General features: G+C 45.3%; 1 protein-coding gene and 3 pseudogenes across 1 annotated transcript in view; 2 read left to right on the top strand and 2 right to left on the bottom strand.

Annotated features, from left to right (window-relative positions):
* TFEC (transcription factor EC) overlaps nucleotides 1–24,053 on the bottom strand; it is a 31,932-nt gene that overhangs the window by 4,350 nt on the left and 3,529 nt on the right. The window contains exons 4-6 of the mRNA XM_066633430.1: nucleotides 11,361–11,475; nucleotides 6,790–6,846; nucleotides 5,480–5,555 (exon numbers count right to left, since the gene is read on the bottom strand). Of these exons, the coding sequence (XP_066489527.1) occupies nucleotides 5,480–5,555; nucleotides 6,790–6,846; nucleotides 11,361–11,475 (248 nt within the window). The remainder of the gene's footprint in view (nucleotides 1–5,479; nucleotides 5,556–6,789; nucleotides 6,847–11,360; nucleotides 11,476–24,053) is intronic.
* On the bottom strand, nucleotides 14,249–14,367 carry LOC136657872 (5S ribosomal RNA; annotated as a pseudogene).
* LOC136658281 (5S ribosomal RNA) lies at nucleotides 15,951–16,064 on the top strand (annotated as a pseudogene).
* Nucleotides 23,223–23,339, top strand: LOC136657912 (5S ribosomal RNA; annotated as a pseudogene).

Here is a 24,053-nt window from a genome sequence, read left to right as displayed (position 1 = left end):
TGTGCATTTAAAGTCATAGCAACAATAAAAGGGTAACAGAGGGCAGTCCGCTTTACCAGGGCCGCAGTGCCCGTCTCCAGAAAGCTGCCCAAGCAATGGTCATAATGGAAGTGCCATAAAGCACATCACGGTGGCCAAGCAGAGGCAGGTTCTGGTGTGGAGGCCTGTGCAGGCAGGCATGGTGCTTTGCTCCAGTCAGAGAGGTTCTGGGAGGCTATAGCAGTAGGTTTACCATCGAGCGGCATGGAGGCGTTCTGGAGTGAGGGAGGATGGGAAGGGCAAAATGTGACAGGGAGAGGTGGAGCAGGGATGGGTGGTCTGGGCCTGGGAGGGGCAGGGGCAGAGGTTGCGGCTGAATTAGATTACCTCCTCCCAGGCCCAATCCACTGACATGGGGCTGAACGTGCCTATGAGTGCCTATGAATGATTTTGCGGTGCAGACCTAAGTAGCCCCATAGCAGTCTTTCCCTGGAGCAAGGGAACAAAAGGTCCCTTGCCTCAGGGAGATCTCCAGCAGTCTCATTGCAGTTCAGATAGGGCTGTAAATAAGGGCAGACAGTGTACCAGGAAGGAATTGGAAAAGGATCAAGAGTAGTGACACTGTTGATGGCAGTATCCTGTATACATGCGTCCAGCATATGTGCATCCTGTATACAAGGCAAGTACTATGCCATTGAGCTACAGCCCCAAGCTACAGTTGAGACCACATAGACCCAATTAGGGCCTAAACAAACATGACCTCAGATTGCAATCACTTTCCTGTTGACCTGAGTCCTCAAGATTCTGATATGTGAAAAGTGTGCCACATTTTTTCTTATCATGCCTGCACACCTAATCCCATCACTCCAAATTGGGTCCACAAGCTGGTTTGACTTGATCTGCAATGCAAGAACGAGAAGCCCGGTGCATTTGATACATAACGTTGCCTGACTTTTCAGGGTGTCGGAAGTAATCTTCCCCAAATCTTTTGCAGGATTTAAGGATGATTCTTCCGTTATAAGAACGGGTATCAATTACGGAGGCAATAGGCTCCTTGTATGCCGATTAGCTAATCTTAGGGCGATATGGTGGGAGAAGCTGAGTCCATGAAAAAACATTATTCCCTCGAAGAGCCTATGATTGTATTACATTTCTCACTGGTGATTTCATTCAGAGTGGCTTGTCACACCAAGCTTGTACTTACGCTAGTCTCACACAGCTTTATACTGTCAAAGAAATCCTTAATTTAATCAAACACTTCTTAGCTCTTAGAGGGGGAAAAAGGCAGGAGTGTCAACAGATATTTCATCCAAAGCCTCATGCCGGGCTCTACGGATGCGTAAATGAAAGGCGTCGTGTTTGTGCTTGTGGTGGTGAGAGCATCATAATTGTAACGCCATGTACCATTTAGACTCCATTGAGTGGTATTAGAAATCTATGGATGGAAGCCTAGGCAGTAAATAATAAACCAAGCAAGTTAATGCTAATACAGCTTTAGGATTTTAATCACGGCCTTATACCGCCAATGGGTTTGCAATCCCTTTGCAGGAGAAGGGCGCTGATCATTCGCTCAGCCCCAGTTGTGATCGGCACCTTGATCACAAAGGCTTGCATTGTGGTGACAATGCACAGAATGGCACGAGTGAGAAAAGCTCCGGTGGCACCCTGTGTGAGGCCATGAGGGCACAGCCAAGACCTTTTTAGTGTTCTTGCCTGGGACTTGCAATCCCATTAGAACAGCTTATCATTGCAGACCACTAGGGATCACTGGTGTCACTAGGGGGTGTGGAGGGTGCGGACTGCACCAGGTGACACACATGGAGGGGTGACACACTACTAGCCAAAATTTTTAAAATCTTGGTGTTTCTGAAAAATACTGTCATGTTGTATATTATTTGAAGAGTAATTTGATGTGAAATTCAATGAAACAAACTGCATTGAAATATCTCTATTCTATCAAATGTTATACCTAAAACATGAGTGGGGTGGGGCAATGGTGCACTGCCACGCCCACTGCCCAGGGCATTGCCCCACCCACTGCATGAGAGGAGGTCCATCATGGGGGTGACATGCTAGCCTCCCACACAGTATGATACAAACCGTAGTGACGACACTGCTAAGGCTCTAGTGAAATAGCTGACTGACATGGTGCATAGATCAACCAGTATCAGGCTTAACTCTGGTTCACTTTCTGTTGCCAGCTTCTTTTACATGCTATAGCATTTCATGATGCCATTTTGATGCATCTGGCAATGGTGGCTGATGCCAACGCACAAGGACCAACATGCTATTCACTCCAGGGGCATGTGGTGCAAAGATGGCAGGTTAGGCAAGATTTCCCCACCGGCATCCTTTGAAAATCACTGCAGTGATCGCACCTGTGTTCCACTTGCTTACTTAGGTGCAAGTGGGTGGAATGCATACACAATTATTTATTTATATTTATACAGGTATTTATACACTGCCTTTCTTTGGTCGTCAGATTTCTCTTCGGACTTTAATCCAAGGCGGTTTACATAGGCAGGCTGTTCCAAACCCCTGTAGGGATTTTTACAATTGAATAGTTCTAGTCTTTCATAGAACTCCTCCTTCCAGTTGGATTCCTTCCCGGTCTGGCCTCTCTCTGGCCCTTCGCCTCCCATGCTCCACTTGACGGCAACTCCTCTCTGCCACCGAGGGTCAGCTCATTAGTATATCAGCGTGTCGTCAGTTCTCGGGTACTTCCGGTTGTTTCGAACTGGCAGCCTCAGATCTTCAGGCATACAAGGTGGCAGCTCTACCAACTGAGCTAGACCTCCTGCCGGGTTAGGCTGTGGCAATTTTTGGAGGACACTGGTGGGGTGGGCCTGCCTCACTTGCTAACCCTGCACTGCATCTCCCTGATTCACTCTACAGCAGTACCTTCCTGGGTCAGTTCCACACATTGCTACAAAGTTGGGACTCAGCACTAAAACTGCGGTGGCATCACCTTGACACAACCTGACCTTGACTGGCACAGCTGTACCAGGGATCTGTAGCTTTTCAGTAACTTTTCAGGCCTTTCAGTAGCTCATCTCTATTACTTTTCAGTAATACAGCGGACCCTCAAAGTCCATTTTAGTTGAAGGTTCATGATCAATGCTCCATAAATACAAGTGCCATTGTTTCATTAAGAGGCGGTGGCACTAGAAAAATTATAGCAATTGTGTGTGTTTGCATGCATATGTCTGGGGGGGCGGGGTTAGCAAGGATTTTTAGTTCTTTAATTCGGACTATATATGTCAGTTTCAGTATCAGAGAATCTAGCTGTTATACAAACCGTCAAAGGAGGAGCTATAGATTTTCCTTTTTAAAAAAGGATTTCTGGATCAAAAGGCTAAAAGACCAGTAACATATTCAAATTAGGATGTTAACACAGAATAGTGCAGAAGAGATGTAAGTCTGAATATCTAACTACAAATCCTATGCAACATAATGACTATATGCACTAAAAATACACCGTGTTCTCTGCATTTAAAAGATACTTTTCAGCAATATATAAAGACTGATCAGGTTTCTTTAAGAAAGGGGGGTTGATTTCTTTTCTTACGTAGACATACAAGAATAGTTAATTGAGACATTTCTGCTGTATCTTCATTCTGCTGTTTCAGTTCTACTTGCTAATAGAATTTTTGATGCAACCAATAAATTCATTTTTTTTCCATTAACAAGACCTTTTGATAGTCTACCAAAACTTCAGGATTTGTAGAGTATCATACCCTATCATTAGAGGTGGGTTTTTTTCGATAACAAAATAAAAACACATAACACAGCTTTCTGCAGTTCTCATTTTTGTAAAAGAAACAAAAAAACACACACACACAAAATCTGCAAAAAACTAAAACAATTCTCTAACGTATCTACATATTCTCTAACGTGCATGTGGCTTCATCTGCTGATGCTATACCACCTATATCATCTACCTAGTACACTTTTAAAGCGATTATAATTTATAAAAATGTGCCCTTGGAATAACAACATATTACACAGCTTTTTGCACTTTTAACTTTGGCAAACACAGATGGAACTTACTTTTGAATAGACATGTCTAGGATTGATCTCAAATCATAACCAAGGATTGCTATCAAAGAAAGCTAACTTCAGACGGGGTGTTTTTGTTTTTTAAATACAGGCTTTATCTTCTTCAGGGTTCCAGATTAATGTTCACCCTTGCGAATGGGCATCAGAAATCGTGCAGGAGGACAATCCGTTGCAGGGGTGGGGAGCAACAGATATATGGCCAAAAGGTCAAGGATAGACCTGTCTCTGCCTCCATCAATTCTTGGCTCAAAATTTCCCCCTTTCCAAGCTGTTTTTCTTTAAAGAATCAATAGCATCAAGTCTGACCCATTTGTGTGTAATACATAGGTCAGCAGTTCCCAATCTTTTCAGCACCGCAGCTCACCGCATCCTCTGCAGTGGGTCACGATGCTGCTGGGCAGAATGATTCGCCAGATGCATCCAGAGACCCCCTGCCAGTTCACGCTGGGCCAGCGACCCACTCTATTTGCTTCTGTGGGCCTCAGAACGGCCCACAGAAGCATCCAAAAGCTAATGCCGGTCAATCTGGAAGTTACCTCCAACAAACAGAAGTAGCTTTTGGATGCTTCTGAGCATCCATTCTAAAGACCACAGAGGCTAATAGAGTGGGTTGCCAGCCCAGTGCGACCCAGTAGAGGCATCCGATAAGTCATTCTGGTCATCGGCATAGCTGGACTGCCACCTTTCCCTTAGATTACATTAGATGACTTGTTCTTGCAAACTGAACTGACGGCACTAGACATCTTAGGACTATAACACCTATTTCTGGAGGGCAGGAGGTCTGGTCTAGAGGGTTGAGCCTCCGTTTGCCTGAAATAACATTCGAAGGTCGCCAGTTCGAGGCCACCGGCACCGTGAATGGTGAAACCTTGAAGCAGCTGACAAGCCCAGTCGAGTTATTCCACCTGCTCCTGAGAGATGAAGGAGCTGCTTGTCAGCCTGCGTGGGAGGAATCTGGAGGCCAGAATGTGATACCAGATCATAAAAGATCCATCTGAAATGTTGTGGTTCTTGAAAGACAGAACCTTCTTCAATTGTAAAAATCCCTAAGGGGATTTAGAACAGCCTGCCCGTGTAAACTGCCTTGAATTAAAGTCTAAGGAGAAATCTGATGTCCAAGAAAGGTGGTATATAAATGCCTGTATTATTATTATTATTATCATTATTATTATTATCTCTCACCATGGGCGCAAAATGGCATTAGCTTAGATACTCAATTATTGGAATATCTTACCATGCAAACCAGCAGAACTCTCTACCTTCACCAAATATCAATAGACTCAAACCCACACTATAGGCTCTAGATGGCACAATAGGCAGGAGAAATATAAAACCAAGCCGACCAAGTTAACCCTGACATCTGGCCAATCCATTTTATGTTTTCCTCCTCTCTTTGCACTTAAGCTGTTGAAACAATGACAGAAATGACAGCTGAACTCACGGATCATTAGACTTTGGAATCAGCGTGCCAAGCTCCTTGATCCGGTAATTAATGTTGTATCTCCTTCTCCTTTCAACTATGAAAACAAGAGATGATGATGGTGAAAACAGAATGTTGTCAGAACAGAGAAATTTACTAGCAGACTCTGAAACAGTTTTGGGATATATGATATATTATAAAGCCATGAATCTAGCTATAGTGGCCCAACAGTGTAACATCTGAAAATGCGGGATGAAAACAAAATGGTTAATTTAACTGCAGGACCACTTTGAAAGTAGAGGGATGAGCATCCTAAAACAGACACTTCTTTAAAGCAAGGGGATAGTTAGCACTTGGTTGTGACATCTACAAAGCCTTAAAACCTCAAATGGGATCATGGGTGACCCAATCCACCAGTGCCACAGCACTGCCCTGGCAATGGCCATCACAAAAGTGCCATAAAGTACAGAAGGCTGTAAGTTCCACCCCAACTGGCAGGGTTGGGGCAAAACAGGGAGGTGGAAGGTGGTGCAGGGGCAGGGAGTGGGCAGGCCAAACCTAGGAGGGAGTGGGGATGGCAGCAAATGCTGCTGCCAGATTATATTCCCTCTCCCTGGCCCGATCCCCCGACATGGGGCTGCACGTTCCTGAGGCAGTGGTTTTGCTGGTGCAGGATTGAGTAATGCCATAGCAACTGCTGGGGTTTACCCAGAGGCAAGAGGTCAAAAATCCCCCTCCCTCAGGGAGACCACCAACAGCCTCATTACCCATGCTGCAACTGCTGCATCACGTCGCAGACAGTTTGGTTAGGATTGGGCTGTAATTCTACTCTTCAATTCCAACGTGATTATTAAGCCATTTCTGCCCAAAGTTGCATATACGCAACAGGGATCAAATGCGTACACCTGCGGGCTGGGTTAAGTGTGAGTTCACATAATGTTTGACACTATCGTGTGATACTTATGTTCAGTTCTATCCTGGGTGGGTGGAGGCACTGGCTGCTTGAGGCATTTGACACTGGTTGAGGACCCACAGCCATCAGAAGGTCCACCCTTCTGGGCAAATCCCTGAATCCTCCATTCAGCTGCTGCAGTTTTTCTCCCTCTGATGATGAAGAGGATGGGAGAAGATTTCTGCCCCCCATCACAGCCCAGGCTTGTCCCAGGGCCAGGAACCTGGTTCCCAAAGGGAGTTGGTGTCTGCTCATGCGTGTGACTTCACTGAATCATTGCAACCATTTTTCAAAAGCAGCACATAGTGCTTTTTAAATTCCTTTTTTTAAAAAACCTATAAAGAACAATTAATGCTAGGCAAGTGTTAAAAATACTCACTGAGGTTATGATTATCCTTTTTTTGTCTCTCCTTTGCCATTGCTCGTGTATCTGTTTCTGACAGAAAGGAAAACACAAGTTAACAGTCCAGGTCAGAGTTCCAGCCACAATTTGCCCCATGATGCGGCGGGCCTGTTTCATTTCATCACACAGAAGCTTCAAGGCAAAGCTTTAAGGTCGACTAAAGAAGGTTTTGTCACTTTGTTTCCTCTAGTTTTTTCAGCATGCGTATTTTTGAAAACATAGATTGTGATCAGGCGTTTATAGTTCTTAGAAACTCAAAACAAATGCAGTATTTAGTCATTTTGGAATGCTGTTGGCGAAGAGAAAAGCTTCTCAGTAACCTAAAGTGACTTTGAGTTCCATATCCCATCATGCAAGATTTAATCAGATTTCTAAAATACTCATACTGGGGGAGGAGGACTCCCCCCTTCGTTCTTTTTGAATTATACTGATAAACTTGTACATGGCTGCTGGCATTCTTTGGATTAATTGAATGTAACTTTTAAAGTTGTTAATCCATTAATGCTGATTTTTCCTTGAATAGATGTACTGTGAACCCTTAAGAGAGTCATTTGTGCCAACCTGGAACAAATTTAATGGATGTTAATGTAGTTATACTGTTGATCGGAAGCCAACATGTGTAAGGATAGGCTGTATTTCCTAAAATAATTAGACATGTTAGCAGCATGATGTTCAGAAAGATCATGGCTCGCAAATGACCCAGTGAGAGAGCACCCCCACATCGCAGGCATCACCCATTGTGCAGGATGTTCTGTCCTGGGAGAGGAGATCAAGTTATTACAAGCCAGATGAGAACAAAATTAATCCAAGTATTTCATTTTGTAAGTTCTTCAGTCCTCCACTCCCTCGGGGTTTCTGCAAGAGGGGTGTGCTCCCCTTGGTATCCAAATCCTTCCTGGGGAAGGAAGGCTTCAACAACCAGGATCCTCTCAAACAGGCCTCAGAGTTCAGTGGTGGAGAGGGTTGCTTCACCCCCTTCTTCCTCATCCACCTGGCTCCTTCCCTGGGCTTGCCCTAGCCCTGAGGTAGCAGACACAGAGCCTCCCTCAGGTAGCCTGTCCAGAGATCTCTCATCACTAGTTATGAGTATCTTGTGAAGCCCTGAGCCCTTCTCTTCCTGGGCTGTCTCTCTCCCATCCCCATCATGAGCTCCACCTGGTCCAGTCTTGGGAGAAAGGACCAGCATTGTCCCAGAGTAGGGGAGCCCTCATCCTGCAAGGAGCAACTAATCCTGTGCCTTGATGGTCCAGGGGTCAGTTGGCAGACTGGATGTACAGCCATGTACAACTCTCCCCTGACAGAGTTGTGATGGGACAATTGGAGTGCCTGAGACATTGGGACAATTCTGGAAGTTGATATGTTCTCTTCCCCCCCCCCTTATCAATTAAAGTCAAGATATAACTGACTGAAAGCACATGGTGGACCCTCTTTATCTGTGATTTCAGAACCAGCAGATTTGACTCACCACAGGTTCCAAACCCAAGGTGGAAGGCCTCGCCTGACCTCCCGGACACAACCAGACGTGTCTTCTAGTTACATCCAAAAGACTTTCTGAGGCTTGGGGAGGCCGCACATGGCCTGTGGGTATCAAGATACCACTGTAGTTCCATCTCAGACAATGAGCCACTCTGAGCATGGTACATATCTGGGATGGGAACTGATCAATTATCTTGAAAGATAGGCAAGATATAAATGTTACAAAATGAACCAACAGTCACAATATCTGTGCATTGATTTTTGGCCCTCCATCAGGAATCAAATGAACAGGTCTTTCTTGCTTCTGAAATCTGCTCAGACTCAAGCTCAGAAGACTTCCAGGGGGCAAGTGGTTCAGGTTGTGCTCAAGACTGGACCAAGGCCATTAAATAACCCCTAACACACTTCAACCACCCAGTCATACGTTTAAGGATTTGGGTGTGACGATGATTCTATTTCTAATCCTATAGACCAGGGGTCGGCAACCTGCAGCTCTAGAGCCGCATGTGGCTCTTTCAGCTGTCTGCTGCGGCTCCTCCTGGTGAAAGTGGCAAAGGGGGTAACAGGAGGCACCTGTGCTGGGAGGGCAGGCTGCTTCCCTCCACCCCCTGAGCTCACTGCCCTCCTCTCCCTTCACCCCCACCTGCCCCACATTGGTTTCCCTTTTCAATTTTGCCGGCTCTGCAGGCTTAAGCTCCCTGTTTTTCCCTTCCCCAATTCTCCAGCAGGCTCAGCCAATCAGCATCCAGCAGGCTCCTGGCTTTTTCAGTTGGAATGGCTCAGGGCCCTTCACTGGCAGACAGACCAGCCAATCCTGAGCCTCCCTCCTTCTCAGCCATTGCCAGCCCTTGCAGTCCGCCTTTCCCTGAGCAGGTCCCCACTCAGTGCAAGGAGAGGCTTTTCCTCCACAGCTGAGGAGACATCCTGTGTGTCTACTCAGTTGTAAGCCCCATTACAGCAGATGAAGCTTACTCCCAGGAAAGGGTGCCTTGGAACCAGTGGGAGCCTGTGCAGGTCTGTTCGAGAATAAGCCCCGATGTAGTCCCTGGGCTACACCCAGGAAGGTGTGGAGGGCTGTAGCCTCAGCCTCCTCCTGTGCAGGTCTACTCACAAGTAAGCTGTAGTCAAGTGGGGCTTCCTCCCAGGAAGGTGTGGAGGGCTGCAGCCTCAGCCCCCTCCTATGCAGGTCTACTCACAAGTAGTCAGTGAGGCTTCCTCCCAGGAAAGTGTGGAGAGGACTGCAACCTGAGAGCTCCAACCAACTTGTCTGCTCAGAAGTCCCATTGTAACCAATGGGGCTTACTCCCAGGATAGTGTGGAGAGGGTTGCAGCCTGAGTGAGGGAGGGCAGGCAGGGCAGAAGCTGGCCTGTGGCTGCCCCGGCTTCTTCTCTTCCCCACCTCTGGAGTCTGTGTCCTTTCTTCCTTCCAGCAGGGTGTCTCTGGAAGGTGGGGGGAGTTCTTTAGTATCCATGTAAGATAAGCAGATGTCATAACCACCATAGGTATTGGAATCCTGGAAGATCTGGTGAGGAGGCAGATGTGGTGTCAGCAGTGGCCCCTTTAAGGGTAAGGCCTGGGCATCCAGCAGAGTGTGCTGCACAGCTGCAGCCACTTGAAGGCAATAGGGCCCTCAGGGATATAAGGAGCACCTGAGGCAGGAAGAGGGGTGTGGGTTGGAGACTGACTGGGCTTATTGATTTTGACTTTGATACTCTGACTGACTTTGGAATCTGACCTTGGACTGTGACTTGGCTTATTGACTTTGGACTCTGCCCTGGATACTCTGACTGACTTTGTGACTAATGGACTGCTGGAGACACTGGAGTTTGAAGTGTGGATGCTGTGCCCAAGACCTGCTGAGGACCAAGGGTCTGCTGTAGTGGTGGGAGGCTGCTGGCAGGAGAGAGGACCTCTGCAGGTTGAACAGGTGAGCTACCCTGGAGGTGGTGTCCAGCAGGATTGCAGGGCAGAACCAGGGTCATTTGTTGGAGGAAAGAAGGGGAGCTAGTTTGCTTAAAGTGGGCATAATTCTCCAGGCAGAGAATGGCCTTGGAATCAGGCAAAACACCATAGAGGACCAGGCGTCTGAAAACACAGGACAAGAATGTATGACAAAATTAACTAAAAGCTACAAGAGGGGGCTACATTATAAAAATGAGGCCTATAAGAGCATAAAGGTAAAAAAAAAACTATATATACAGTCATCTTCATTTTAGATGTCAAAAGGGTTTTGTGGCTCCTGAGGTATTTTTTCCTCTGGAAAACAGGTCCAAATGGCTCTTTGAGTGTTTGAAGTTGCCGACCCCTGCTATAGACATTCGCTCAATTGGATATGCTGTAAGAACCAAGCTCTAGAACCTTGGAAAAGCTAGGTTCCCACTTGCCAGGAGAGTGCTATGCATGTATAATAAACACACCATGAGGACGGACAAATGAACTCGTGAGGTCGCTCCAGTGCCGACCTGATGCTGCTGGGGGCCAGGATAATAAAATGCCACCCCCACCAAGGAAAATTCCCCACTCACCCCGCTGGTTGCATCTGGAGGCCTTCTGAAGGCTAGAGAGGCAGCATGCAGCTTCTAAGACCTTCTAAGCCCTCCACAGAAGGGCTTAAAACATTTCTTCTAGTTTTTCAGAGAAAATCAGAAGTGACGTTTTAAGGCCTTCTGGAGGCATTAGAAGGCCTTCTGGGGGTTGGGTAGGTTGCACGTGGCCTCTCTGGCCCTGAGAACGCCTCTGGACAGGCAGTGATCATGGGTGGCCCTCAGGGCAGGATGGGTAGGTGGGTGGCAGCGTCCCCCCAGCCATGCCTCCCTGAAGCATTTATACCCATAGACACCCCCCCCCCGAGTATCCCATTGGGTCACTCCACACTGGCTATGTCACATGAACAGGGTTTTTGGCATTTGTTTTTGAGGCCAGAGAACGTGTGTTCAGACCAGTTCCACCACATTCAGAATGCATGAACCCTCCACGCATCACAACTATCTCCATTGAAATGTTCTCCAACAGCAAGCATTACTATTTTGCAAAACCGTAACACGACACCAACCTCTCAGAGTTACATTACCTGTGATTTCTCTTTTAACAGGCAAATTAGACGTGCAGGAGGTGTCTGTAAGGCCTATACTGGCAGCTGGCATCCCTTGGTCACTGTTGTATATATCCAGAATGCTACTTGAAAGCTTTAGGAAAAGGGGGAGGGAGAGAGAGAGGGAGAGAGAGGGAGAGAGAGGGAGAGGGAGAGAGAGAGAGAGAGAGAGAGTTAGGGGGTGAGGAAATCCGAATAAATGCATGATTTTGTAAGGTGAAAAGCATATGTAGACACTTATGAACAAAATTCCATTTCAGATGCGTCTTCATGTCTTAATCGCAGCGGGAGCAGCAAATATGCATCTAAAGACAGACTCTGCCCTTATCTTGTATAAAATAAAATTAAATGTTAGGGGTCAAAGACTGCCATTGTTCTGTATGCAGAAACTTGAGTGAGCCTGATGTGAGTTTTATATGCAGAATAATGCCTGGTTATGGCCCCTGACGTCTGATTTTGAATTAATGCCATCGCATATTTTCCAATAACAGGATTACTGCAACTACACTTCAAATATGAGTTAAGTTGAAAGGGAAAATAACCTTGCTGGTCTGATTGGGGACCCAAGTGAATTCTTAACCATCTCCCTGAACTCCAAATCCATTCCTCAAATTGTTTATGCTTCTTACGGCATATAAAGCTCAAGATGGGGCGATACAAAACATTTTAAAACGGGGCTGGACAGAGCACTGGAGACTAGGCTGCGGGTAATTTGCCTTACAAGGGCAGCAGGATGGATGTGAAAAAAGTCGGGTACATCTGCTCTGATGTTAGAACAGTTCAGTATGGTTGTTCATTCCTTTCTAATGTGTAATGTGAAAGCCGCCAAAACAGAGACTTAAGGTGTTGGCTAGCCTTCGGAGGTTCCCAAAGCACTTTCAAAGTTACAGTGTCCTTGCCTGACGTACACTGACACTGAATGAAAGTTTGGTCCCCGTAGAGCAGTAGTTCCCAAACTATGGGTCAGGACCCACTGTTGGGTCACGACCTGATTTGTGGCGGGTCGCCAAAGGTTGATGGAAAGATCAGATATCTAATTGCCTCAAGCCCTAGGGCTATTCAAAAATCAGATATTGTAGCTGTAATTACCCTGCAAAGAACTCAGCTCCTGCAGTTTGCAAGATAGCTGCTAATTGCCCTGCAAGGAGCTGACCTCCTGAAGTTTGCAAGCATTCGTAGATATAAGGAGATAAATGTTTGAGGGTCTTTTTCCTGGTTACTATTGCTTATAAATGAATGAATGAATGATTTCTTTTTAGAACTCATTTTTTGAGTTCTGGTAAACCTAGGTGGGTCCCAGTACTAGGGTCTTTGCGCCCTGGACGATTGTGCCGTAGTCAAATGCATCCCAGCCATTGGTGTCCCTGCACATTTGCATCTGGCGTTTTTTTGTGTCATGATTATTTGCATTCCACTATAACTGGGCAACAAACCCCATGTTAAACAGTGGACCCTCCTATAGATAGATTTACTCCCCATGAACTTTAAAATTATGTTTAAATCCAGTGGATTTATATTTATATCTGCTAAATAATTATAAAGTTTCAAAATTTCTTATTTATATTTTATATTAATTCTGATGCGCAAAGGAGCTCATTTTTCCAAGAATTGCACATTATGTGTCAAAGAGCTGCTTGTGGCTCGCAAGCCACAGTTTGGCCACCCCTCCTATAGACAGACACCCCCATTGTTTACATTGTGAGTGCCAGTTAGGAGCCCCATATGTCTTCCTGCCAAGGCAGTGTCAGAAATTTATTTCCAGCTTCTTTTGTTTTAATGGCGATAGATCTTAAAGAATGTTCAAAATTCGGTTCAATATTACTCAAGAGCGAGCAATGTTTAATATGCAGGATTTGAAAGCTAAGCACATTCCCCACATAAGCACCTTTATTTCATTCCTGAGTAGTAAGACAAAAAGATATTCTTGTGCTCATGATTTAAAAAAAAACACATTTGTTCTGTCTTCTTTCCAATCATTCCTTAACTGAACAATGACAATTGAATTTACATGCACATTGGAGACTATTCTGATTTGATATTTGTGTAAAATAAATGCTGACTCCTGAAAACTATGTCAAACTAATGATTTTTTTAACGCCCAATCCTATTCAACTTTCCAGTGCCAATGCAGCAACAGTGCAGTCCGGAGGTAAGGGAATCAATGTTCTCTTACCTTGAAGAGGACTCTGTGACTGCTCCCACCACTACGGGATGTAGCACACGTCCAATTGACACAGCTGCATCAGTGCTGGAAAGTTGGATAGCTTCCGGCCCTTCATGATCTAGAGTCCTCATTTAATGCACTCGGAGATCAAGAAGAATCTCATACATGTATACAAGCCAAGCACACTGGGTTTAGTGGTATAAAGTATGAAATGATAGCTATGAATAATATTAATTTGTGTTCTTATTTACATGCAGAGAGACATTTATTAAACCCAAGGATGAGAGCAACCTACTTCACTCCAATCAGAGCAGTAATGCACTGACCCAACACCTGGTCATGTAACGATGTCCCATGAAGTCACAATGTCACTTCTGGGTTCTCTTCGGAAGAGAGGGTGCTTGCTGCAAAGCTGCCAATGCCTCCTCCATAACTAGAGCACTGGTTGGCAACCTTCAGTCTCGAAAGACCATGATATAAGCCTACAGCACCCGGTATTCCCAGGCGGTCTCCCATCCAAGTACTAACCAGGTCTGACCCTGCTTAGCTTCCGAGATCAGACGAGATCGGGCATGGAACGACTATGGTATAAGCCTACAGCACCCAGTATTCCCAGGCGGTCTCCCATCCAAGTACTAACCAGGCCTGACCCTGCTTAGCTTCCGAGATCAGACAAGATCGGGCATGGAACGACTATGGTATAAGCCTACAGCACCCAGTATTCCCAGGCGGTCTCCCATCCAAGTACTAACCAGGCCTGACCCTGCTTAGCTTCCGAGATCAGATGAGATCGGGCATGTGCAGGATAACTTAAAAGTATATATAACTAGAGCAGAGCCTGGGGCAATCATACACCCCCACTTGGCGTAGCTTTCATGGGGAGGTGCCCCTCAGCCTCCATCCTAGTTTCGACTCTGATTCAAATGTGTGTGAAACTTCCGTTTTGGAAAATGTATTCCTTGCCCCACAGGATGTTTCGGCATAGAGAGCACTCAGCCTGTGGCACTCTTGAGCATGAATAGTGAAGCGAATCTCTTAAGTTGGAGGGGAAGGATGAAGCCATTGCTCAGTGGAAGAGCATCTGCTTTGCAAGCAGGAGGTCCCCGATTGAATCTCCACCATGTACAGGCAGAGCAATGAAAAATTCCTGCTTTAAATCCTGGAGAGCCATGGACAAGTGTGAACTAGACAGATTAGGGGACATCAACTAAGGATTCTAGCTCAGCCTAGGAGAATCAGACTAGATGATCTTCATTCTCCTTCTGTCCTTGAGACAATGCCTACACTGTGGCTGTCTTGGAGGTTGGTAGCAAAATCACACCAAGATTGTGATTGCGTGGAGAAGTTGGGCAGCATACATTCTTCACACTATGACCCTAAATCAGGGGTGCTCACACTTTTTTGGCTCGAGAGCTACTTTGAAACCCAGCAAGGCCCGGAGATCTACCGGGGGGAAGGAAGCGTCTGACAGACACCCCCTTTAATGTATGGAACCCCTGCTGGAGTCTACTCAGTTTCGTCAGTTTTGTTGCTGCATGCCTGAAGAGCAGCTAAAGTGTCAGTTTCAGTGTCAGTTTAGCTAAATATGTCAGTTTCATCTAGTCACTAGACGAAACTGACATATTAACAGTTTGGAGAGACAGGGCTCCGCGATCTACTCATTTTGCCTCGCGATCTACCGGTAGATCGCGATCCACCTATTGAGCACCCCTGCCCTAAATGAATAGGGTTGGCTTTAAGCTCCCAATTGGGCCCCGTGCCTAAGGGGGCCCAACACTGGGGCGATCTACTCCAGTCTCGTATACAGTTTTATATTAAAATGTGCTTAGATTCATTTGGTCCATTAATTCACATGTACTTTTTAAGCACATATTTTGATGGCTTTCCATTCTACCATAGAGAGCGAAAGTCTATAATAAATTTTATTCATCTCTAAGATTCTACAGATCTTGACTGTGAACCTGGGGCCCTGCAGAACATTTTTCCATTTGGGCCCTGCAGCTCCTAAGGCCAACCCTGAATGTGAAGTAATAGAGTACTCCTAACCTGCCCCACAAAGGTGCTATGAGATTAAAAGGATATCACTTCTTGGGTTGTATCCTAATGTCACACAGACCAAAGCTCCTTCAGATTCACAGAAGTAGGGGTGTGCTCATGGAAGGACCCCTTGTGTGAGTGCAAATTTCATTCTGCAGGCAAGAGGAGCTTTCACTGATGAATCCATGATCTGTGCTACATTAGGTATAACCCCTCATTAGGTATAACCCCTCATTTGATGTTCTGAGGACCTCAGAGGAAGACTGGATACAAATAAATGATGATTTTAATTCACTACTATTACTTGTATCTATCTATCTATCTATCTATCTATCTATCTATCTATCTATCTATCTATCTATCTATCTATCTATCGTTACCCTGCACATGCCTGATCTCGTCTGATCTTGGAAGCTAAGCAGGGTCAGGCCTGGTTAGTACTTGGATGGGAGACCGCCTGGGAATACCGGGTGCTGTAGGTGTATACCATAGTCTTTTGAGACTGAAGGTTGCCAACCATCTATCTATCTATCTATCTATCTATCTATCTATCTATCTATCTATCTATCTATCTATCTATCTATCTATCTATCTATCTATCTATCTACATCTGAAGTCCCTACAGCAATGTATAAGAAGACAAAAGGATGAAGTCTTACCAAATAGAGAGCTAGCATCTGTGAAAAACCTTACAGCCCAATCCTATGCATGTTTACTCAGTCCCATCATAACCAGTTGGGCTTACTCTCAAGTAAGTACTCACAAGACTGCATCCTTAAAGAGTTATATACAAGTAAAATAACAAATCGGAAGAGGTATAAGAACTTATTTCTTCAGCACAGACATGAACATATCTTATGATACCTTCTTTGTGGGGAACAATATTCTCAACCCAAGTGAAAAGCTCTGTGATTTAAGAGGCAAACAGATCAAGGACCAGATCACGCAACTGAAGTTGCATGACTTCAAGGAGCAAAGTTAACTTAAAATCAGGAAGTACACTATCTTTACACTCACCAAAGTCAGATCAGTGCCCATAAACTGAGTCAGGCAGACTCCGTCCAAACACAACTGAAAACAGAAAACACTCCTGGCAATATAGTCACTGAAGAACAGGACACTTTAAATATACATCCTTGCAAACGATGCCTTCAGAGATGGTACCTTTCACATCAGTGCATTGTGCTATCTTCACTGTTCTCTCTCTCTCTCTCTCTCTCTCTCTCACACACACACACACACACACACACACACACACTCACACACACAGACCCCTCCCCACTGTAAATCATTTGACTCTGTGCTGAACCACACTAAATGATTAACACAGCAAATGGTTAACTAGCTATCTAACTATACTTCAGCAATACAAGAGCATGTATAATTGAAGTGTCAAAGAAAGTGAAGGAAAGCAGGATGTAAGTAACCCAGTTAGATTCCAGTAAGGATTTGTGAAAGGACAATCACATTGCCTTAATAGTTACATCAGAATACTGTACGCATTTTCATTCTTTTCTAACCTTGGCATCTTGCTGCAAGACCGCACATGCAGGTTCATCATTCAATGTCTGAAACATCAGGTAATAGCCTGTGTGTGTGTGTGTGTGTGTGTGTGTGTGCGCGCGCGCGTGCATGCGTAAAATAGCCATCAGAGTTCCAACACAGCAGACAAATTCTATCAGTTCGCATCAAATCAAACATTACCCTTTGAACGGACGCCGTTCACACACACAGCTGTAAATCCTGGGGTGATGAAACATGCATGCCTGTATGCATGTGGGAAATCAGTCCTAAGATTCAGGCTTTTCTAAGTCTTCAGTGGGAGAGTGTCTAGCTCCTAAGGATTGATTGAGAACTCCTCTCATGGTGATTGAGAGTCCAATCCTGTTAGGCTGCTACACCATCAGAATTTGGGTTCTGGCAGTTCAGGGTGCTTTGCGGCTGTATAGAGCACAACCTGGATGCCAGCGCAGGCAGCAATTAGATGCACATCAGTGGCCCACCAAGGAGACCTTGTAAGTCAGCACAGGGGGAGGCAGAGGGAGGCGGTGAGCAGAACAGGGCAGGGAGGGGGAGGAATAGGGTGGAGACTAGGGCAGGGGCCAAATCTAAGACAGGAAGGGACAGTATCAGTGTCAGCAGTGCCGCCAATATCCTATCCTTCTTCCCAGCCTCGATTCACCTTCCCAGGATTCCCAGCTGAGTCCTGAGACTCAGGATTCCCAGTGTCAATTCACCTTTCCGGGTCCACTCAGAAATCACCAGCACAGGTCCAGGTAAACCCATTCAGGGAGCTAAGGCTTCATTGAGTCTGGGTAAGGGAACAAATGTTTCGTTAGCCAGATGAGACCTCTGGGACCACTGGTATACCGGGGGGGGGCGGGACGGCAAATGTTCCAGGATGCCACCTGGGAGTGCTCCCCGCTGCTGCATATATTTGAATGAATGAATGAATGAATGAATGAATGAACCTTTATTAGGCATAGACAAAGAAACTATAAAAACAAACATAATCAGTCCTAATCCCGTTTATCAAAAATGGAGTTAAGTTACTAAATTACTAACAGTACATTTACAGTTCAACATAAAATATCAATTTTTTTGACGGATTACATTAAGAAGGCTTAGAAATTGCTAAAAGTAAAAATTTAGAAACTCCCTCTAGCACAGGGGTGCTCAATAGGTGGATCGCGATCTACTGGTAGATCGCGAGGCAAAATGAGTAGATTGCAGAGTGCCGACCCCCCCCTTCAGGTGCCTCTGGGAGGAAACGCCGGGAGTAAGGCCCATTATACACAATGGGGCTTTCTCCCAGGTAAGTGTGGCTAGGATTGCAGCCTCACAGCCTAATCCTAGGCATGTCTACTCAGGAGTAAGTCCTGTTATACTCAGTGGGGCTCAAGGTACACCAACATACATTGTACACATAAATGTTATATGTTATGATGGCGCGAACATTGTAAAAAAACTCTGGTAGATCTCCGGGCCTTGCTGGGTTTCAAAGTAGCTCTCGAGCCAAAAAAGTGTGAGCACCCCTGCTCTAGCACATCTGGTCAGCAGTCATTTAGGAGACGCTTCAGTTTTGCCTCATCCGAAAGACCATTCATTTTGCCGAGAAGTGGAGTCATGTAAGTGTGCCGAGGACAATAAAAAAGAATGTGTATGATTGATTCAATATTTCCCAAATTACAAGGGCAGAGGTGTTCTTTATATGGTATTTGCCTATATCTGCTTTCTGTGACCTTGGATGGAAACACACTGAATCTTGCCAAGGAGATTGCACGATGTTCAGAAGGGTTGATCAGAATACTCAGATAAGGAGCCATTTGCCCATACTTAAGCGGGATAGAGAAATTAAGAGGGGAGCAAATTCTAGAAGCAAGTTCAAAGAGGTTTTGTGCCTCAATGTCTAGCATTCTTTGCTTTACCCTTTGATAAACTCCAGGGAATTGATATAAACTTAAAAAATCCAATGAAAAACAAATTGATTCAATTTTCGATTTAATTTGGCTATACCATTTAGAAGAACCAGACTCAGATAAAATTCTGGATAGGAGACTGTCCGGTTTCACATTATAATGTAACTGGAGCCAATAGTGTATGGTTCAAAGCCATGCTCTTGATACTAAGAGCGATCATCCGGTCTCCAAACATAATGCAGAGTATGGTACAGATTTAGGTAAACCCAAGATAACCTCAAAAACTTAGCTTGGATACTCTCAAAGGTGTGATTTATAGCCTATAATCCAGATAGGGCACCCGTACAGGAGCTGTGCCCATATCTTGGCATTAAATACCTTGAGAGCAGCTGGTATATAACGATTGCCCTGACTAAAAAAGAATCGATTGGTGCTCTGCAAAGTAACACAGGCTAAGTTTGTAACCAATTTTTGATGAATACCCCAGCATATATTTTTTTAAAACAGGTCTTTCCAAGGCCTTCTGAGGCCTGGGGAGGCTGCCCGCGACCTCCCCAGCCCCCTGAAAACCTTCTGAGACCTTTGGAAGGCCTAAAAACATCACTCCTAGTTTTCAGCAAAAACTAGAAGTGATGTTTTAGGCCTTCTGGCGGCCTCAGAAGGCCCTCTGGAGGTCTCAGAAGACCTCCAGACATGCACAATGGTAGGTCGGATGACACAGGGGCAGCATTTTGTGCGCAGGGGCCAGGACAGCAATTGTCTGAGACTACCACTGCCCACAGGATGCTCCAGTGGCATGGTTGGAACATCAACCATGATGGGATTTAGTTAGGATTGGGGTGTGGGTGTTTATAAGCCCAAATCAGAGACAGATCACCTCAGTACAGTATTTTTCAAAGCCCAATTTTGCCCTGTTATTAACTAGACAAAAAAACACAACAAACATACTGCTTAGATGGTGACAGAATACATGGTTAGGTGACAATTGCCCTGCAGAGGGGGGAACATCTTAGCAATCTTCAATTTAAACATCAACTGCACTGATTCATTTTTAAAGTTGCAACCGTCATGGACAGCGACGTAATAAAGTTTCAGAATTGCGCTATTTTCATCTGTCAGGAGGATCGCTGAAATTAGAAACACGTTCTCGTTCATTTCCTTTATTAACTAAAACACAATTTGTTCAATGTTTGTTTCATTTTCTTATCATTTACCTTTCGGTTTACTCAGTGTAACTAGCCAACAGGGCTTGCTTTAATCTTTGACGCTTGCTGTTGAACGAGAAAATACGCACTGACTTTGGTCTTCTTAATACACACCGCTCCATTGCCATGCAAGCAGCTACTTATTCCATGATATCTGAACTATCAACAGATATTTTCTCTTCTGAATTAAAAGAAAAACTGTGCCATTTCACCGGTACCATGCAGTTTTGGCCTGGCATATTGAAACGACTCATAAACAGAACGGCTGAGACATTAAGTGTATGGTCAATCGCCAGGTGCATGCTCACAAGTGACCTTCCGAGAACATGAACTCTTACGTTTCTGTGACTTAACTCCCCACCTGCAACATACAGCAACATTTTCCTTTTTGCTGCTGACAAAACAACTGAGGCCTGCCTTCTGGAAAAAGCAGCTGGACAGGCAGCAATATCTGAAGACCAACGACCCAAGCCTACCAAACTCCCCATGTAGTGATGGAGCAGTGCCAGTGTGGCCACATCCTGCAAGGAGAGGGGATTTATTTCCCGAGGTCTCCTCAGGGTAAAGGCACATTTGTCCCCTTGTCCTAGGGTAAGCCAGCTTGGACCTGTGACATCTCAATCTCTGGTGCAAGTTCAAGTTGATTCATGAAGGTGGATCAGGCCCAGGAAAGGGATTGGATTTGGCATGTGCTATCCCCGAACTTGCCTCCTTCTGGACCTGGTCTGCCCTCCTCCTCACCGCATCACCACCCCATTCTGCTCACACCCCCTCCCCTGTTCCATCCCAGCCCATTCAGCCCTGCTCACCTCCTGCCAATTGCCTGCACAGGCATACCTCCTCTGGTGGGCAACCAATGTTCATTGGTGCACAGAGCTGCCAGCTTACTGCTTGTGACAACCAGACAATGCGCACTAGCCTAGTCATTTTTGCAACAGCCATAAAGGAAGTTACACTGGCGGAATGTGTATTCTGCTCCTTCTGTAGGATTGGGCTGCAAAAACCCCAAGAGTTCCATTGCTCCAACTTGGTTATAAGATATCATTACCATGTTCCCATCACCTGGACTAATCAAGGATTAAGTCCATAGCTTAATTAGTTTAATAAGCTGCTTAATGAGTATCAAGTGGTTCATTTCTTCCTGCAGGACCCAGATTTGATTGCAGAATGATGGTAGGGCATCTTATTGCTTGTATAGGTTGACTCTTGCCATCTTATCTCCAGCTGAACATATGTGCCTTGAGAGGGCTTGCCCTCATATTTTACAATTTACAAGCCCTTAAGAGGGCTTGCTTTCTTATTTTACAATTTGTTGTTGCTTCATGGCAGGGGATATGGTCGCTGGAGGGATCCTTTATCCCAGTGCTTTCTTCCTTCCCCCGTTTTTTGCCCCTCTTTCCAGGGCTGAAACTCAACTACTACCACAAGCACAAAGTCAGGCAGAGAGAGGACATTCTTGAAAGCCTTCCTTCCAGTTACATGAAAAATTCCCAAAAAACTAGGCTGCCTAATGTAGACAGTGATTCCACGGACTGGGACAGTAGGACTTAGTTCAAGCAACAACAGATGGATGAAGGGTTAAAACAAAAAAAAATGAGTTAATTAAAAATAGAAAAGGGAGGTGTTAGGATAATACAAAAGGAAAAGGAGAATATCCTGCCAGCTTATAAAAATAGCTTGGGTGGTGGAAGAGCCAAGATGTGGGTCTTATCATAAATACAAGCAGGTGATTACAGGTAAATTACATGTCTCCAGTCCAAGTGATATTTCATAATGCCCCCACAGCTTCTTGCCAGCTAAGGTGGGCACCACCATCTCGATATCATGAAATCTCATAAGATCCAAGATGGCAGCACCCAAATCGCACAAGATTTTATGAGATCCAGAATGGTGGCACCAAAATTTGTGACATTGGATCTTATGAGATTTTGTGATGCCCCCATGAGTGTGCTACAACACCCTATGGCGTCACGACACATGCTTTGGGAACCCCTGCCTTAAAGGGAACAGTTGGGGTCAGAGAATGGAGCTCAGTCATCACACTATTACTTCTTTACAAAAACAGGCTGAGGAATCACATTCATCCACATTTAGGACTTCTTTCCAAACCTGTTCATTCTCAAATATATTGGGAGAGCAAAAGAAAGAACATATGGAGGTTTGGCATAGCTTGAGAGTACATTATCAGTACACACTTAATGTGTGAGGTACTTTGCAAAAGATGTGTTCTCTCTTAAAAGATTAACAAACCCCTTGCCTGTCTCCTCCATCCACTGTCTTTTAATGTACAGTGTGAATTGGTTAGTCCCACCACATTTCTATTTATAAGTGACTGGCAGCTCCAGAGAAAATTCTGAACACTTTAGCAAGGAAGCTTCCCTTCACAGCTTTCACCGGCCATTCAAAGGCAGAGCGCTCAACAGGAAGGAAAGGAACAGCCTTCCCTCAGTTCCTTCTAAATTACCACGGAATTCACTTCAACGGCGCGTATTCACTAGGCTCTTCAGATAGCATATGTAGAAGAGCTCGGGAAATGGCCCTCACTACGGACAACAATGTAAAGCACAGCCTTCAATGGCATTTGCAAGTGCCGCAAAATCATCCAGACAAATGAGCAAACTTCACAACTCATCCCTAACTTCCTAGGCAGTGCGCTGAAACACGGCCATACATCACAGCTCAAGGTGCTCTTCTGCATGGTTGATAGAGATCGGAGTTTTGAGAAACACACAGAGAACTATACCTCCATGGGCTGCTCCATTCTCGTTTATTACAGCTATCGACACATTCAGTTGGCAAGTCCCACCAAGTATGCAGAATATACCCAACTTGCTAAAGAAAACAGGGTATGTACAGTCCAAAACCTTACAATACTGATGGTCATCCTTTTGGGCAAATCTTGCCAAAAACGAAAAACGAGAGGTAAGTGCCTCTCTACTGAACATCACAGCATGTATGCTGTGGCCCCTCTCCCTCTCCACAGCGGAGTTGGTGGGGTTTTGCCTCTAGTTTACTGAGCTGCAACTGTTACCCTGCACATGCCTGATCTCATCTGATCTTGGAAGCTAAGCAGGGTCAGGCCTGGTTAGTACTTGGATGGGAGACCGCTTGGGAATACCAGGTGCTGTAGGCTTATACCATAGTCTTTCGAGACTGAAGGTTGCCAACCATTTACTGAGCTGGAGGCAGGAAGCGCCACAGCCAAAATGCAGTTCTACTCCTATTCTTCAGTCAGGTCTTCAGCTTCCTTGCACCATAAACCCCACTGCTAGGTTGTCTACACATGCCTTATGTCCATGGTTAGAAGTTCTAAATTAAAGAGCTGCGTATATTTTGATATGCATAGTAATCAATAACATTTCTGATTGGCATGTAAAAAGGTGTACTGTGGGCCCACCGAATCTGCAGATTTGAATACATGTGGCAGCCAAGCCTGCAACTGGAGGGCCTCAGAGACACCTTCCAGTCATGTCACGGGGGCCTTCTAAGGTGTGGGGAGGTCACATGTGACCACCACACACCTCAGAAGTGCTTTTCATAAGCCTTTGGAAGGCCTTCTGATGCATGGGGAGGTCACACCCAGTCTCCCCATCCTTCAAAAAGCCACCTGGAGACCTCTGAAAGGCACTTCTGAGTCCCCCACATGCCAGTTTGCCCCCCCCCCCAAGAAACTGAAAGGCTTGCCAGATTCCCTCCCCCCAAGCATTTCATTATCCTTGGAATTCAGTATCCAAAGTGGATCCTGGAACAGATCTCCCATGGATATTGAGGGCCCACTGTTTTTCCCATAACAGTAAGGTTATAACAGTAAGGCCTATCCTATTACTTTCATAACAGTAAGGCCTAT

The sequence above is a fragment of the Tiliqua scincoides genome, chromosome 7, assembly GCF_035046505.1.
Source record: "Tiliqua scincoides isolate rTilSci1 chromosome 7, rTilSci1.hap2, whole genome shotgun sequence".
Taxonomy (NCBI): Eukaryota; Metazoa; Chordata; class Lepidosauria; order Squamata; family Scincidae; genus Tiliqua; species Tiliqua scincoides.
The sequence above is the reverse complement of the archived record's forward strand: the minus strand, read 5'-3'. Positions and strand labels throughout refer to the sequence as shown.